This window comes from Pteronotus mesoamericanus, unplaced genomic scaffold, assembly GCF_021234165.1.
Source record: "Pteronotus mesoamericanus isolate MK-2021 breed Mesoamerican mustached bat unplaced genomic scaffold, CSHL_Meso_final contig_202, whole genome shotgun sequence".
NCBI classification, from domain to species: Eukaryota; Metazoa; Chordata; class Mammalia; order Chiroptera; family Mormoopidae; genus Pteronotus; species Pteronotus mesoamericanus.
The window spans coordinates 2,669,040-2,687,492 of NW_026555086.1; the positions used below are offsets into that span (position 1 = coordinate 2,669,040).

The window sequence follows — 18,453 nt, forward strand, 5'->3', positions numbered from 1 at the left end:
GTCAAACTTGGAGCTGAAGCAGACACAAGAGTTCTTTAATTTGCCAGATATTCTTTTAATGAGAATTATAAAAGACCACAAACATTTTTTTTTGCAAACTGCCTTTTTTAAAACAAATGATTTGCTTTTAATTACAAATACTGTGTAAGACAATGCCTTCTTTTGCAAAACCAATAAATATGAGAACAAATTTTAAACATGTGATTTGTCCAAAATATTTGAAAAAAAGCCTGATATTTTTTTTAGTGTTTTAAAAAAATCATATATCCTAACCTTTCAAAGAGTAAGTTTAAAGATCTGACTCAACTGGAGGGGGGGAAGAAGAAAGAAAGGCAGACTGACCACCTCATAGCTGCTTTAAATAGCTTCTTGTGATTCTTCCGGCGTCGCCTTTCCTTTCTGGGACTCTTCACAAAAACAGCTGAATTTAAAGTATTTCTAATTAACTGATTAATGGGGAGAAAAAAATATTATGGAACACACATGTATAAACTTTACCATAAACAATTATGCATATCAAAAAGACACTAACGTTAAAAAGGTACAAAAAAAAAAAAAAAACCTGGGAAAAGCCTGAATTACAGAAAAGAAAGTCAAATTTATTTAATGAAAAACTAGAATTAATAAAAATTAGCAAATACACACACAAAAAAATATACACACACAGCAGCACTATGTATTGACTCAAAAAGGGGGAAGCAGCGGCCCAAGGCCACCCAACATGGCTTGTCAGTTAAAGGAAAAAACCCAAACACACGCTCACGCACACACACGCACACACGCACACGCACACAGGCCAAAACAAAAAACAAAACCCAGTATTCTTCAACAGTACACTCAATCTACAACAAACACAAATTCAGAATTATTTTACAATGCTTCCTTTCTTAATACAAAAGATGCCCATCTTGGGGGTATATATATATATATATATTTTTCAGTGGTTTACTGTTGACTTATTTTAAATATATTAGTGTTACTACATGCAACTGTCTCCTGTATTTAACAGCCTTTCCTTTTATTCGCCTTCACATGACTGGCTCCACCTGCCCAGAGTTCCAGAGTGGCAGGCAGAAGGGGGCCTGCTCTCTGTGAAATTGAATGCAATGGTTCTAAACACTGGCCAGAAAATGTTTGATTGCCATTTCAACACATGGAAATAGTTACATTGATGCCTAAATTGCCATTTTCTGCAAAAAGCTGTGCAATGCTGGTGTCAAAGACTAGACAGTCGCTATTCATAATGGCGGTTGCAATTCCCTCATGAATAGACCGAGGAGTGGCTTCCCAAGTCAATCGCCGCCTGTGACCATTTAGCTCAAGTCGATAAGCAAAATTTTCAGCTTGCTTGCGTGTCCCTATCAGCTGCACGATTGCAAAGAACTGCTGGTGGCCGTCGTACTTCTCCTGTTTCTCCAGGACCAGCATGAAGTGGAAGCCGAAGCAGGACTGCATCATCACCCAGTCCACGGCCCCGGGGAGGTTGATGTCCGTGGCGAGGAACACGATGTCCTCCCCCTGCAGCGTCGTGATGGACTTGTGCTGGTGCATCAGGTGCGGCATGACCGCGTCCAGGGAGCCCTGCCACTTGCAGGACGCGCCGGGGCACGGGCAGGAGTAAGGCCGAAACTCGCAGAGCTCCTCGTGGTCCGCTTTTTCTGTGTGCGGCAGAGTTATTTCACACCCGGAGGAGGCATATTTACAGGGGAAAAGTACCGAATTGGCCACTTTCTCCATAGCCAAGTTGCGGATGGATCCCAAGGGGCCCCGGCAGGTTGGACAGCATGTGAGCTTTGGGCGACAGTTGCTACAGACAAGATGGCCGCTCTGGCACTGGAGAATGGGTGGCAACACATAGTCGAAGCAGACAGGACACTCAAAAAGACTGGCCAAGTCATTGTTGGAGGCAGTGGTGCCTGTCAGGGCGGGCACCCTCTGGGACGGTGTGCACTTGGAGGTCCCAGTAGGCAACGCTGTTGCAGTCTGGCGGCTCATTTCTGTAATAAAAGCATAAATATAAATAAAAAGAGGAAGGAGAAAAGCAGTTATAGTTGTAACTTATTTTACTAAGTTATACTCGTTTTATGCAAATGTTACTGAGCAAAACAATAAAGGAAAATAAACAGGGTTAAAAAAAATCATTAAAATATGCATTTTGATCACTAGGAGTTATACACTGGATGAAATAGCTCTACAAAATGTTCCAGAACACATCAGAATTCACTTTCTTAAAAAAAAAAAAAAAAGCCTCCAAGGACCCTGAGACACGCTGTGAGGAGCGGAAGCTCAGCCCTCTTGCTTTCGACTGGACTTTCTCCTCCCTCGGCATTCGGTTCCCCAGCTCAGCCTGTTCTTCCCCCTCCTGAGTCAGCTGCTGACAGCAACAGGGAGTCAGAAGCGACCCGAACAGTCACCAAGGTGCTGGCTCTGATGAACTCCTAAGGATGGCCAGTCGTTTGCCCGAGAGGTGCCCCTGGGGAGCGGAGAGGGTCAGAAGGGCCAAGTGCACCCATCCACCCATCTTCGTCTCTCCCGCCTTTCCCCAGAACGTCAGCATCGGCCGGCTGTCTGTCTTGATTCCCACCGACAGGCGCCCCTGGAAGGTGAGGGGCTAGAGGACAGAGGAGGGGCTATCCTCGAAGTTTCTAGTCTGATATTCACAGAAAGTGAATCATTCTATTCTTCCCCTCCACAATATAGATCAGATATAATTTGCCAAGGGGAAGGTTAGGAAAAGAAGGTAAATAAAAATAAAAGCACCAGAGAGACACACACAACACTGGACGGGGGGTGCGGGGGAGGACCCCTTGCACCCCTAGGCTCACCACCGCTGCCGAGACATTTGCCAGCGCAGCAAGACGTGTCAGGGAGCAATGCTACCTGGCAGCAATAGCCGGCAATGTGACTACCTTTCAGGCTGCATGAAAAATAAAACAGCACCTTTCCCCAGGAATCTACCTGTGTCTTCGGGTCAGGGGCAAAATACCAGCCTGGTGGCCTACGAGTGTAGTCCCATAGCTATATAAGCCGTGTGTCTATAAAATGTAATGCCTCAAATTTAATGTTTGCTCAATTATAATTGTTATTCTGTTGCAAAGAACTTAATTTTGAAAACCAACACTGGCCACCAATAGGACATGCCGCTGCCACCTGGCTCTACGTCGCTCGGGAGCAGACACTTTCAAGTGCAGCCGAGGGCACGAGCCAGGGCGATCGGGCCGCACCGAGGAGGAGCCAGCACAGCCCCAGGCCACGCTCGGCGCACACACTGCCCTCGGGACAGCCCCCCTCAGGGCTTACGCCCGAAGCCCCCTGCGTGCGGGCGCCCCGGCTTCCTCTGTTCCAGGCTCCCCAGGAGACTCCTCCTGCACGTGACCCACACATTTTAGGTCATTTGTCAAACAACGGGGTTAGCACTGCCAAACGCCCTGTCTGCTGCATGCCGATTCCATGGTCCCTCACCTAAGTCAGCAGCATAGCGATGGGAGGGGGGGGCATTCTAAGCCACCAATGCCTTTCATATCACTAAACTGAAAAAGCTAATCCCATCCAGAGTCAATAAACTCAGTTTGCATTCAACATAATGTAACTATTAAGTAAGAAAAACACTACTGTTTAATTTCTTGGCCTAACAAAATAGTTATACATTTAACAATAGTTCAGGTTCATGTTACAATTTATCTTTATTATCTTCCAAACACTGTAAAAAGTACGATTTAAATTCCTATTCAAAGTGTGAAAACATGTGAAACACGGTGGGTATTTCTTGCAAATGAAGGTACATTCACAAGATAGCTGTTGCTAGAACCTCCCAGAGCTCTGAAGGTGGAACCCAGCTGCGCAGTTCAAACAGAAGGGCAGCCGACTCCAGGCAGCCCCACAGTCGGCAGCTCGGACTCCGGTGCCCACGGAAAACTGCGGAAGTCGCGAGGTGACCTTAAGTTTGATTTAAGTGCAAATCGAAAGAAACGCCCCTGCGAGTTGGATTCCGCTGCAGCCCGTCCCCGACCCAGCCGGCTCCCGCCGCTCACAGCTCCCCGTCCCGGCTCCCGGGCCGGCGGAAGCCAGCCAGCCCCTTCAATGCCAGTACCTTTTCTCTTCCTCGTCCCAGCGGCTGGCAGACACGTGAGCCAGGCGCCCCTCCAGGAGCACAGCGGAGCTGAGGCCGACTTCCCGGTCATGGGAAGCCAAGCAGCGCGCAGCCCTTCCCCCAGAAGCAGAGACAGGCGGCAGCAGAGGCCCCTCCTGAACGGTTTCTGCTCCTGAGCATGTCGCGGTCAAGCTGTCAAGGCGCGCAGGACGTGCCCTGCTCCGTCCACCCCATTCCCTCCTCAGAAGTGCCGGAGACAGAGGCAGCGAGAGGAAGCCTCCTCTGCCCCACCGGGAGTGGATCGCACCTCCCCGAGCTCAGATTCGACTGCGTCTCCAAAAACGGGCGCCATCGCTGAACTGCCCAGCCGTTTGGCCTCCCCACATCCACGAGCCAGGCCCCGCCAGCTCGGGGGCAGGGCGGCTGCAGGGGCGCAGGGGCGGCACCCTGGGAAGGCGGCGCGCTCGGAGCCGCTCAGGAGCGACTGCAGGCTCCGGCCACGGGAGAGCCCTTCCGGGCCCAGGGCCGGGCCGCTGCAGCTGGAGAAGCCGGCTGCACCAGCGGCCGCTGGCGCCTCGCTCGGGCGCGGCCGGAGGCTCTGCGGGGCGGGAACGGGGCGGGGCGGGAACGGGGCGGGGCGGGACAGGAAGGGGGGATGGCTGGGGGGGGTGACCGGGGCGGGGCGCCCCGAGCTCAGCCCCGCCCCCAGCCCCACCCCCAGCGTGAGGCCGCTCCCAGGCACGCACAGCCCGCCGCCGGACTCTGACCCAGCCCAGCGGGGAAAAGCCGGCCGCGCTGCACCGCCACCGGCTTAGAGTTAGGCGGAGCACGCTGTGTGTCGGCCGAAGTACTCGGGCATCGACGATTTCGGGTGGTTTCGACCTGACCTCAGGCTGCCCGCAGGGGATGCCACGGCCACACCAGCACCCTTCTCCCCACCCCACTCAGGGGCTGCTTCCCAGGCGTCCTCACGGTCGCTCACGTCTCCATCTCTACCGCCAGCACCCCATTTGGAACCCCCCCCCCGCCCCGTCGCTCCAGAAACACTGCAGTGAGAAGTAGCACACCCTCCCCCCCTTAAACTCCCACTACTGCCTCCACGAAGCAATGACATTCCCTTCCCACTCCGGGAAAGCCAGCCTACACGGCCTCGTGAAACAGAGTGGCTCGTCTGGTCTCTACACAGGCGTGAGCCTCGCCCCAGCCCAGTCCTGGGCCTCGGGCTTGCATTGCGCCAGCAGCGCGCTCGGGCGCAACCTGCCATTACATCAGGCCCCGGGCAGCCTCCGAGCCGGGCAGGAGCTGGCAGCCGGGTGGAGCCCTCGGCAGGAGAGCGCAGATCACTCACTCTCAGCCTCAGATCTTACCTCTAACCACTGCCCACCCCAGTAGCTGTGCGTTTAGTCCTCGACCTTCTTCTACTACTAGGCTATACAAAACATCATTAGGAGTAGAATATAATTGAAAATACATTGTTGACAAAAATAAATTGCTATTACTTACGTTTTACTTTTTAATACCGATCTGTTCTAGATAGGTCTCAGGTTTCTAGGACAGAAGTATTCAGGCAGAGAAACTCTTTCCAAAAAGAATTAAGGCAGAACCCAAATGTACAAAACAAGTAAAGGAGACGCCTGACTCCACAAGCTAAAAGAATTTCATCTGTTCCCCAAACTTCCAAAGGACCTCCAAGGAGCCTTCCCGCACGGACCAACCATTAATCTATGGACAAACTTCTCAACAAGCGAGTCCTAACACTAGAAGCAGAGTGTTTCCGAGCCTCCTGCACTTGAATTCAAACCCGGTCTCCACCTCCAACCCCTGCTCAGCTGCGGCACCGGACATTTACAGCCCGTGGGCATTCTGTCTGGATTAAGGGAGAGGGTAACTTACCTATGTCACAGGACATACATATTCCAGATTATCTAACTATTTGCCCAACAGGTCCAAAAGTTACTTGCCTGAGGTCATCAACTAGTTAGAGACCTAGAATGAGTGGGTTCCAGAGACACAATCCAGCATGTAAAGGTGACCAAACATGTCTGCCAAAGATCAACTGCCATTTAACTAATTTTTATACAGTAAACCTTAGAAGAATTCCTCCATTAGGTATAATACTTATCTACAGTGGTTTTACAAGGAGCTGAAAATTTCAAAAAAACTGCAATACACTAAGACAAGTCCATAGAATCCCAGGTAAGCAAAATTCAAAATTTTGCAAGAGTGTACTAATTGCCTACACTTTCTAAAAACTGCATCTAAAGTCCAGGTTGGTGTGAAGTTTAAATAGATTTTAACCTACACAAAAACATTTTAGAAACAGCCTTTAATGTTGTCTTAGCAAGTTCAGGGCATTTAACCATTGCTCTGACATAGCAACATACAGTAGAAATGGCTGGACTTAAACTTTTATTCTCAATTTCATGTGGGAACTTGTTTCCTTTAATTAAATGGCTGACAAAGAATTTGTCTGATTAGTCATAACCGCGTTCCTGGCTACTCTAAATGAACACATAATGTTGTGCTTAGCATTTTCTTCTGGTTTACAAATGTTACAACAGAAGGCAAATAATGCCCCCCTCAAAGATGTCCACATCCTGACCCCTGCCACTGAGCCTGTGAAAATGTGACATTCCAGCCGCAGCAGGAATCTAATAGTTACCAACAAAATCTGAAATGGAGAAAGAGCCAGACATGGCAACGGATCACAATGTGTCACCCTAAAGCAGTTTACAAACAGAGCACAGGCAGCAGGCCCAGGGGCGGGGCGGGAGCGCTCTGCCCCGGAAAATGACCAGTGAGGGAGCTGGGTGGTTTCAGCTCCATTGCCTTCAAAAGGGACAATAAAGAAACTTTTTTATCAAGATTAGTCTGACTGAGAAATGTGAAAACAGTCAAAATAAGAAGTAAAACTTGAACTCTTAATTTAGTAAAACAGATAGACTACAAATACCATTATCCTTTTTATTTCTCCAAAAATTAGTCCTAGAAATGACATATTTACTGTAAAGTAGAAAGAAGTACAGGTTCCTGTTATAAATTGCACTCTGTTTTAGAAACCAAGGGGTTAAATGAAACTACTCCATTCAAAACATTTAAGGGCTTCTCTCCTTTCCTCAACTGCTTTATGTAAAAAAAAAAAAAAAAGTACTTTCTACATTTGACATTGTGATGGGTATTATGTAGAAAATGTTTGTTAAATTTAATGTTAAAAATTGCTTCTATTTTAAGATCTACTTTTCACACACTGACAGAATTTAGGCGGGTCTCACTGAAAATTCAACAGCTTAAAACACCAAGTTAAAAGGCAAACTTTGTTATTAAACAATAATGCTAAGAAAAAAACCTATCTTCCGTTTCCAGAACTGTAGCAAAGTGATAAGAAAAATTTTTTAATCGTACTTATCTTCCCAAAAGCTCCCTTCTCCCGCAGGTCCATCCGAAAGCTCTGCAGCTACAGAAGGGAAGTTAGTGCCCAGCGAGGCCCGGCGGAGGCGCAGCCCGCGGCGTGGGGGGCGGGGGGCGGGGGCGGTGCGGGGGGGGGCGCGCAAACCCTAACGCAGGTCCCGCGCCGCGGCCTTGGCGGCCTTGGCTTTCTCGCCGACTGAACCGCTGTGCTCTGACGCTTCCGCCGCAGGTAACAAGCATATGCGCGGAGAGCACAGCTTAATCCAAGCCCGTTGGGCACTATACTAGCTGGGTACTGAACCCCACTAATGGCAGAGGCGCAGCAGCAGATGCCTGTAAAGCGTCCGGTCAAAAAAAGCAGTCGAAACACAGAAGAGTCAAGGTTAGAGACTAAGAAAGAGAAACTTGCCTAAAGTAAAAGAAACCCCAACCCTGAAAGACTGAGCGGCTCCCCAGAGGAGAAGGAAGCAGCGCCCAGGCCACAGCGGCCCCCAGCCGCCCTCGCGCGGACCGCCCGCTCGGGGCGCAGTAACACGCGCACTCCGACTTAGGTCGGGGTGCGCGCCCCGGGCTCCCGCGCGCCCCGCCGCCGGCGAGGCCCCGCAGCGGCGACAGTCAGCAGGACGGAGGCGGTGACGAGCACAGGCGAGAGAAAAGGCGGGGCCGGGGGGCGTCTCGGAAGTCAGGGGTGGGTGAAAGAAGATATATAAAAACTCACATGTGCATCAGTAATAGAATAAACTATGCTTTATTGTATTCTTACAGAAAACTTGTATTATTTCTGTAATCAGAAAAACTGAAAAGGCAACAGGTAGACACGTTTAGACACACAAGATCTCAGGGAATATAGTACCCATGAACTCTTACAAAAATGACTTGATGGAAAAAAAATCAAACCAATCAAGGGATGAATCAAAATTAGTAATTTAGAAATGGTGATTCAGCTGTAAAAAGATTAGTCAACAGTGACTCTACTTAAATACAGAACTAAGACTAAACTACAGGTATTATAATTACAAACTAGGACATAAATATTATAAACCTTGGCAAGGTACAAATAATTATAAAATAATAAACAATCATAAGATAATGAAATAGTAAAAATAAAATGGCACAACCATGTGGAATCCACTAAGAGGCCAAGTAAGCGCAGGTCATGGCTTGGCAAACATGGAAGTTAAAATAAATTCAGAAAAAGATCTTACACCTTCACACTAGTTAGACTTTGAATCAAAGACCTAAGTGTAAAATATAAGACTATAAAAACTCCTAGAAGTCAACATAGGAGAAAATCGAGATGGCCTTGAATTTGGCAATGACGTTTAGAAATACCACCAAAGACATGAACCAGGAAAGAAACAATCGATAAGTTGGACTTAATTAAAATTAAAAATCTCTGCTCTGCAAAGTACACTGTCAAGAGGATGAGAAGACAAACCACAAACTGGTAGAATATAATTGCAAACAGCATGTTTGATAAAGAACTACCATATTTTGCCAGGTATAATTATGCACATTTTGCCCAAATTTTTGAGGGAAAATAAGAGTGCACATTATACATGCATATTATATATTACATGCCATGGGTATAACTATCCCATGTATAATGCACATAAAACGTGGGTGCACATTATACATGGGCGTGCATTACACAGCAAAACACAGTATTATCCAAAATATACAAAGAAATCTTCAGCCAACATGTTTCCTCTGTTTTGTAAAGTTCTGTACATAGGCCTCATAAAGTAGGTTGCGTCTCCAGTCTGCAGATGAGCAAACTAAAAATCAGAAAATTTCTCTTGACCGGTGTGGCTTAGTTGGTTGGAGCATCAACCAGTAACAGAAAGGTTGTGGGTTTGGTCCCAGGCAGGGCAAGGTGCATGTGGGAGGCAGCTGATCAATGTTTACCTCTCTCCCTCCCTCCCCTCCTGTCTCTCTGAAAATAATAAGATCATTTTTTAAAAATCAGAAAAGTTAAGAATAAAAGCAGAGCCGCACTGTCTGCTTTATTCCTAAATCTTATTTTCTTTCAAATAACCCTAAAAAAAGTATGAGTAATCTCCTCGGTCTGGTACAGAATGTTTAACTTAGCATCTAACACATCTTTTCAATGTTAATAAAAATTGACCAAAATATTTAAAATTTCCCTAAATTCTTTACATTAAACCTCTGGTCCTAGCAAGTAGTTGCTTGTTGATATTTTTTGCATCAAAGTGGTAGAATCTCACGATCTGCGTTTGCCATTACATCATTAGACATTAGACCAAAGTATCAAGGAAAGTAGTAAGAGCAGAGAAACAAAAGAGGAAGAAAGAGGGTCAAACAGGCTTTCTAAATCTTTGTTGTTGGTATTATGTATTTTCTATTCTTTGTTTTGTCATTTTTTCTCACCCTTTTTATTTCACAGCACACATTATTAAATAACAGAATTTTGGTAACACATGTGAAATTACTGAAACTGTGTCAGTCAAGATTACAACACAATCGTCACTGCAAGCCTCGCAGCTTCGCTAACAGCACCCGCGCCCTGGCCCGGGAGCTCAGTCGGTTAGAGCGTCACCCACAAAGGTGCGTCACTACTTGGGGGGGGGGGGGTGCATCCCGGGCCAGGGAACACATCGGAATCGACCAAGAAATGCAGGAATGGGTGGAACAACATAGCGATGTTTCTCTCTTCCTTCCTCTCTCTAAAATCAAGTTTTTTTTAAAAAAAGCATCCAAATACTAGTCACTAGTTATTTGTGTCCAAGTTTGAATACATCTGTTTGCCACCCTGATTATGTTTTATATTCTCTCAGAATGTAAAATTATCACGCGTTCCAACAGACGTTAACCCCTTTCGCTCCATCTTGCCTTTAACCAATGCTCTGAAAACTTTATAAAATATATTGTGCCCAGTTCCACAGCGTAACACAACACATTCAAGTCCGCGTCCCATCCGACACACACAGCAGGTAAGCACCCACCCATGCACACTCACCCTCGTATCAAAAATTTTAAATCAGATCGAACCTGGTAGTAAATTATGAAGAGCTAATGCTACATTGAACAGAAACAAGTACGTTACTTGGGACAGAAGAAATTTTAAAAAACAAGGTTAAGAAATCACTCTAGAGAGATGTACTACGTTGTATGATTGATATCTCTTTGCTAGTAAAATAGAAAAGTAATGAAACTTATGGGAAATAAATGCCATGTTAAAATTCATGGAGCCTTATTCAAATTAAACTATACTCCACTGAAAGTTATAATGTGTCTTCATAAACATCACATCTGAAACTAACCAAGTCATTTTAGTTACTTCAAAGGAGGATGCAACACATGAATTAAAGTGCACTCTAATTTTCCTCAAACTCATTTCTCTACAACATTCCATGCTTTAGTTTCCCACTAGCAGGGTCTGAGCCACCTGCAGCGCGTCAGCCCAGCCCTGGACGGCGCCTGGACGCAGCGGCAGGCCAGGGCTCAGCGGCGCGCAACGGCAGCCCCAGCAGGGGGGACGGGGGAGGGGCGGACCTCATCCAGAAACGATTCACGTGGGTGAAGCAGAGCCACATGCCGACATGGTTCCCACGGAAGCCCTACAGGTCGGGAAGAGAGTGCGTGGCATGGCAACCCGGCCGCACAAGGCGATTCGGGGCTCGCCCAAGTCAAAGAGAACATGCAGCCCCGAGGCCGGCAGTCCCGAGGCTCCGCTGCTGGCAGGTGCTATCCAATACTTCGTGAGGCAGTGTGACTTGATGTACAGCTTTGTTGTTTTGTTTGCGATTAAGCTGCATGTTTGAACGGCCACCAGCACCTGGCAGAGCGGACAGACCACCGGCTGATAAACGTTGCTCACTGCTCGCGGACACGCGTGGTTTTCCTATCTAAGCAGGTACTCCTCAGCTGCCTGGATGGATTCCTGCTCCTTTCCCCAAATTCTTGAAACTGAAATTCTCCACAGTCAGCTTTTCTTCCCTTTAGTGACCTCATTCAGTCTTATAGTTTTTAAATTCCACCATAATTTTCAAGGACTTCAAAATATTCCTGTCTCCCCCAGATAGAACAAACAAACCCCCCTAGATTTTCTGGACCCCAGATATATACATCCAGCTGCCTGGTAGACAAGCCCCCTGGGGGGTGTCAGAGCCGAGCGTCTTCCTCTCCCACCGCGCCGCCCACCCACAGCCTCCCGCCCTCCACATAGACGACTGTCCTTCCAGGGCCTCCGCTGGTGAGCCCCACCCCTCCTCACAGGGCGCCTCTGTCCAGGCCGCACCCTCGGCCTCCCCCGCTACCACGCAGTCCGCGCCACCGCCGCCTCGCCACCGCCGCCTCCCGCCCGGAGAGCTGACCGTCAGTGACCGCAAGGCCCTCCTCCCCGGTGAGCGGGCTGCTCCCTCCCTCCTCGCCCTCCACACACCTGCCCCACAGTGTGTTCTAGGCACAGCCACCAGAGCAGCCCGGTTAAAATGTACATCGATCACATCCCTCCTCTGCCCCGGCACCCCCAGCCCCGCGGGCAACCCCTCCACATCCTGTGGCGTGTCCCTGCTACTCGGACTTCACCTCCCGTGGCGTGGCCTCCTCGTCCCATGCGACCAGGTAGCTCCTTTGGGCCTCTGCCTTGCACCCGGGCACCCACGTGACGGATGGTCTCCTTCCAACCTCTGCTGCTCGGCTCCCTTCTCAGGGAGGCCTCCCCCACCCCCTCTTCCTCTAAGTGGCCAGCGCTCTGCCCAGGGCCCGTCCACGCTGCACCCCTCCGCCCTGCCCGCTCCACCCCCTTCCCCTTCCCCTTCTTCCCCTTCCCCATTTCTACGTTTTTCCACAGGATGCTTACCTCCTAACAGGTTAATACAACGGATTTACTTATTATGTTGTAGTCTCCCTGCCCGCCCACCCCCAACCTGGAAGAATTTGGTCAGTGATGTATCCCAAACACTTAAAGCAGTGCCTGCCACATAGCACGGGCTCAATAAATATTTGTTGAATAAATAAATGAATCAGAAAGCAAAGAACTTTGGACTTTTGAGTAGTAACATCCAAAGCAGTGCTTCTTAAATTCCTCAAAGAAAATGGATAGCATTCTGGAGCGCTCGGTCCAAACCAGCCATGCAGAGGGCAGAGGGCAGAGGGCAGAGGAGCGCACGCTCCTGGGTGCGAGGCTCCCGTAGGGTAAGCTCCTCACACACGAGGGAGCAGACCAGGAGAGGGGACCCTGTGGGTGGGCTACAGTGAACAGGAGACCTCGCCCGCCAGGGAGTGAGGAGGGCGTTGGCGAAGGCGACGGCCACCGCTCACCGCAGGGAGAAGGCAGCGCGAGGCCCCCAGCAACCTGGGCACCTAGACAGGAGGCAGGAAGGCAGGGCGGCGCTAGCAGCAAGCGCCGGGAAAACTGGGCAGGCAGCAGACAGACGAAGGCAAGCATCAACGGCAAGGAAACCGTGCAAACACAACTGAAACGGAGCAGAAGAGGAGGAGACAGCAGCCTCCCTACGTGGGCACAGGCGCGCACGTCCCAGGCAGCGGCCGCAACGGAAGGGAGGGCTGGCGCCAGCGCCCCTGCACCTCCCTTCGCCCCCTCTGCTGCCTCTCAGGGGGTCTCCCAACCACGTCTGTGCCCTGCCACAGCCTGGCAGTCACTAACGGCAAGGGCTCCCAGCTGAGGGCTTCGCCCATGCTTCCCGCAGAAAATAAGCAGCCGCCGCCAGACGCTGACTTACGCCTCCTTCCCTCCCGTCAGAGCGGAACCAGGGACCTGCCTGCGGGCACTGTCCTCTGACCTCGTTCGCCCTCTCCCTGGCATCAGCCTCTCCCGTGCTCTGCCGGCGCAGACCCTCTATCATCCAGACAGGCCCTCCCTTCCCCTCTCCGCCCCGCATCCCCGGCTGGCCTCTGCCTCACCGGACCAGCTGGATGTCTCTTCAAGTCCTCAGCTCCAACAGCTCCGAGTGGACACTGTGCTGCCGTCCCTCCGTCCCATCCCCTCCAGTCCTTCCCGTCTCGGTAAACAGCACGACCCACACAGTTGCTCAAGCCAGAACCCACTTGATTCCTTCTTTCCCTTGCCCCTAACACCTAATCCATCAGCAAGTCCTGTTAATTCTGCCTCCAAAACATATCTCAGGTCCGCCCACTTCCCCTCTCCATCACCGCCACCGCCTGGATCTGACCACAACAAGGGCCTCCGACCGTGGGCTCGCCAAACAACAGGTGAGCAAGTGCCGAAGCTGAAAGAGGGTTATGTTCCTCCTCGGATGAAACCCTTCGGAGGCCGCTCAGCGCCCTTAAAATTAAATCCGCTCGCCTCGCCTGGCCTGCCTGGCTGTTCCCCTCCTCCATCTGCTGCAGCCACGCTCTCTTCTCTGAGCCCCAGACACCCCGTTCGCGACTGCCTCAGGGCTGCACCTGCTCCGTCTGTCCGGGGCGCTCTCGGTCCCTCCGTCCCTCTCTGTCCCTCCTTCCAAGGCCCAGCCAGCCCTGAGGCCATCCCCACAGCCCCTGCGCCCGCCCCCCACTGCAGGTCTCCCCCCGCCCCCCGCCCATCCTTCATATCGGCACTTCTGACACCCTCCCAGCGTTACCACCGTTTGTAACTCTGGTCAGTTCCCTCACTATAATGTAAGTAGTAATATTTAGAGAAACAAAGTAATGTCCTCAACAATTAGCTTTTAAAAACCACAGAAGCACTTGCCCCCTGTCAGGCAATGCACTTTTAGATGCAAAAGCAGGCGGCACCCCTGCCCTCAAGGGGCCCGCGTCCCCAGCACAGCCAGTGAGTGACAGAGGCCAGCAGAGCCAAGAGACACCCCAGGTCCGGCAGGTCTGACCCTCAAGAACCCGTCCTCTCAACCCCTTGCTATGCCTGCAGCTCCAGCAGGAGGACGCCAGGGAGGGGGCAACGTGCTAACCGTTCACAAGATAACGGGAACTACGGCTTAGGGAGGGAAGGCACGCTCCCAAAGGGGCACAGACAGGTGCCTGAGAGATTAAGAACAATCGTGAGCAAGGCACAGAGACGTTAAAGTACAGACAGTTCACGAACAAAAAAAGAACCCAGTTTAATTAGGCAGGGCAAAGAGGAAACGCCAGAGGACAAGGCTGGAAAAGCATATCGAGGACAGTGTGAAGGTGTCGGTCAGTCAGTCAATCAGCCTATACTGAGCACGAACTACAGGCCACAAAAGTGCCGAACTCTAGACAAGCAAGGGCGGTCAAAACAAAGTCCCACAGAGACTGCGTCCATCAGGGCAGGGGTGGGGCGCAGTACAGGAAAAACTCCAGCTCAGGGCTACACACTACAGTGGGACCAGGCGCGCTACAGGACCTGAGAGGCGACACCCAGTTCGAGGCGGGAGCCAGGAAGACCGTCTGCACTGTGCTCAGCGGAGGGCATGGCGCGCTCAGCAGGAGCAGACCACGGAGCACGCAGGCCCTGGCCGGCTCGCAGCAGCAAATGGCGGGGAAGTAACGGGAGGGCCGGCCCCAGAGGGGCTGTGCACTTCCTAGCCCCGCCGGGGAACCCGGAACTTGCCACCCACGGCCTTGTCAGTCACCTATATCAGAGCTCCCTTAAGCTGCAAACTGGAGGGAGGCAGAGACCTAGGGCAAGCAGACCACTCAGAAACGGGAGAGATGGAGTGAATGTAGATGTGAAGATGAGAGAGAGAGAGAGAGAGAGAGAGAGAGAGAGAGAGAAGCAATGTCAGATTGGAAATAAACAGAAAAATCAGGGCTTGGCCACTAACTGGATACAGTGAGTGCTTGGACACTTAGAAGCATGGACATGTCAGTCTGAAGTACCTTAGGACATAAAAGTGGATACATACCATCCTACATTTGTCAAAACTCATTAACATGCAATATCAGCAATATCAAGAGAGAACCAGAACTGAAGCAGGGGCCTTTGGGTGATAATGTGTCAATGCTTAAGCCGATTGTAACAAATGTATCACCTGGTGGAGGATGTGGATAATAGGGAAAGCTATGCATGAGTGGGGACAGAGGATGTATGGGATATCTCCATACCTTCTGTTTTACTATGGATCTAAAAATGCTCTAAAAAATAAAGCAATTTTAAAAAATGACCTACAGGCAAGAGAACACAGGAGCCTGCAGTTAAGAAGCAAAGAGACCTGAGCGCCATCAGCACACGGACAGCGCTTAGTCAGAACCGAGCCCGGTTGGAGCGGCGACGGCCACACAGGAATACAACCCGCGGCCCCTGCCCTTCCGCAGCAGATGTGCTAGTGGCTCCATCCACTGACACCAGCTCACCGGTACTTAACGTGCATTAAAAAATTGCTGTTTAAAATAATTAAAGAAACATTATAAAGAAGAAAAATTCCTCCTCAGGTGCTGGTTGTTTTTGAAGAGGGGTGGGGGAGTGGTAGAGAGTCTGTTTTCATATATTATGTTCGCAGTGAAGTCTTTACCCACAACTTAAACATTTCACCAGGGGTGTACAGAAAATCTATAATCATACTCATAAGTCTGTAACATCTCTTTAAGAAAGAAAAACCTGCAATCTTTAGAAATTGAGCATATCATCTCCTTTAAAATATACGTGGTCACTTTACAAAGTTAGTGAACACTGCATCACCCTCATAATGTAAAACCTGTTTTCAAAACACTGAAAATAAAGACCCATGATTCTTCAAATCATGTCACTGTTGCCATAATTAGATATTTCCTTTGTAACTCCAATTAATTTTAGCCTGATTATAATATTCTTAATGCAGTATTAAAGACTATTGCTCTACAGCAATCTTATAAAAAATTTCCCAAGGCTTAGGGGCAACAGATATTAAGTTAAATTGAAATAAATTTGTTTCTGAATTTGTAGTCTGTGAGATACTTATCCTGAAACGTTCCATATCTATTAATTTACTGTACTTCAGTTTAAAAATATTAACTGCTGCTAAATTATGCTGGAAAAATGCCAAGAGGGGTCGTTTAGACCAAATCTAGAATACAGCTGAAGAAGACATACGCAAAGCAAACTTGGGGGTTGCAACTAACCATTCCAGGTCACTAAAGTCTGTACCTTTAATTTCCAGAACAAAAAAACTACCCAATTTGTATGGTCCACTTTAAGGCTCAACATGCCCTTCTCGCAAAGCTAACCCAGCGCTCTCCTCGCCCCCCGAGCCCTGATCTGCGCGGTAAAACCCGGAACCACCGCGGTTAACAGCCCCTGAGCTTCGCTCTCCCGGAGCGTCGGGCAGAGGCAGCGGCGCCAGGGACGCCCCACGCTCGCGGGGCGCGACGCTCTGAGTCGCCACCCCCCGTCCGCGGCGGCGAGCGGACCCACCAATGAACGGGCGCTCGAACAGCACCTGCTCGTAACAACAACAACAACACCGCTTTCATCTGTTCAACTCCAGACCCCCGAGACCCATCCCAATCCCTTCCTCGAGAAACTTCCAAATGCCACCACGTCAAAACACCTGTCAATGTACCCCCTAAACCTTATTCTCATTTTTAACAACTAACGCACTACAAGAAAAACCCAAAAGCTAAGGCTTCATAGCGTGACTTCGCAGATGCACTTCCTCGGCACTTCCAGCGTGTCCATCAGGCCGAGCCGAGCCCCCGTCCGCTGCCACCCCAGCCGCTTCCCGAAGGCTCCCGCGAGGGGGGGCGCCTCGTCCCACCCACTTCGCAGGTACGGAGAACGGGCGGAGAGGGGTCAGGTGTCTCGCCCCAGGTCGCAAGCCGGTGAAGCAGGGCCGGAACCGGAGCCGCCGCTCCCAGCGCGCAGCTGCTCGAGGGGGTTAGCAGTTTACCCTTGACAGGCGCCCGTCAAGGATGGTAAATGTTCAACCGCCGGGAGCGCGCGGCCCGATCCCTGCCCTGCATCCGCGCTCATGGCTGCGGTGACTTTGACAAATCGGCAGCCCAACTGCGTGTTCCCAGCACTAAACTGGGCGTCAGGGCACGCACTCTGCACCGTCCTAGGAACGGGAAACGCAGAGTCAACACCGCGGCCCAGCCTCCCACTCTCCCAAGTGGGGAGCCCGGGCGGGTCGGGGAAGGACCCCAATGCAACCGCGGAACGACGCCCGGGGAAACCGAGGCTGACAATCGGAAGCCGGAGCCTCCCCGGCCGGCCGACGGCGCGACCTCCTCCCAACGACACAAACAAGGGAGGAGGCTGCATTCCTCCCAGCGCACAATGCAGGCTCGGGCCCGGGCGGGAGCGGGAGCGCGGCGCCCCCGGCGCCGGCCCGGGCCGCGGGCCCGCGGGGAGGGGCCGCGGGGAACGGCCGGGCGGCCCGCGCTCAGCTGACCTCCGCCATGTTGGCCGCGCACCCCGGGACCCTTCTCAACAAAGGCCGGCGCCGGGGCACCGCGAGCGCGGGGCGCCTCCCCCGGCCAGGCCCGCCTCCCGGGCGCGCGGGGCCGACCCGCCGGCGGAGGCCGTTCCCCGCCCTCGCCGGCCGCGCGGGGCCGACCCCACCGCCGGCCGCGGGGAGCGGGGGCGGGGGCGGCGGCGCCGGGAGGGGAGGGGCGGGGGGCGGCGCTCGGCGGCTGGTCGGGCCCAGACAAAGGCGCCGGGCCGGGGGCTGCCGCGCCCCGCGCCCCAGCCCGCCGCCGCCGCCATGGCCGGGCCTGCGAATCCGCCTCCCCGAGAGCCCCTCGCGCGGCTCCTCCCTCCAGGCCGGGCCGCACTTACCTGTGGGCGGAGAGCGCGCCTCGGACCCCGGCCCCGGCTCACACGCGCTCCCTCGCCGCCGCCGACCCCCGCTGCCGCGGGCAGCGCCCCCGCCTCTGCCCCGCGCCGACACCGACCGGACACTCCAGGCCGCCGCCGCCGCCGCTCGAGAGCGCGCCCCGCAACGGCCGCCCCGGCTCCCCCCTGGCCGCCGCCGCCGCCGCCGCCGTGCCGCGCGTCCTCGAGCCCGCCGCGCGCTCCCGCTAAATACCACACACTGCGGCGGCCGCCATGAGGAGGCGCGGCCCCGCGT

General features: G+C 51.8%; 1 protein-coding gene across 4 annotated transcripts; it reads right to left on the minus strand.

The window, feature by feature from the left end:
• Positions 1–47: 47 nt before the first annotated feature.
• SIAH1 (siah E3 ubiquitin protein ligase 1) lies at positions 48–18,246 on the minus strand. Of its 4 annotated transcripts, none has more exons than XM_054570311.1 (2): positions 18,162–18,246; positions 48–1,997 (listed from the first exon to the last, which is right to left on the minus strand). In XM_054570311.1, exon 2 carries the CDS (start codon positions 1,993–1,995, stop codon positions 1,147–1,149), a length of 849 nt encoding a protein of 282 aa, XP_054426286.1. In that variant the 5' UTR covers positions 1,996–1,997; positions 18,162–18,246; the 3' UTR covers positions 48–1,146. The 4 variants fall into 4 exon arrangements, with proteins under 4 accessions (XP_054426286.1, XP_054426287.1, XP_054426285.1 ...); XM_054570312.1 differs by lacking the exon at positions 18,162–18,246 and adding an exon at positions 17,776–17,816; XM_054570310.1 differs by lacking the exon at positions 18,162–18,246 and adding an exon at positions 7,493–7,529.
• Between the last annotated feature and the right edge of the window lie 207 nt (positions 18,247–18,453).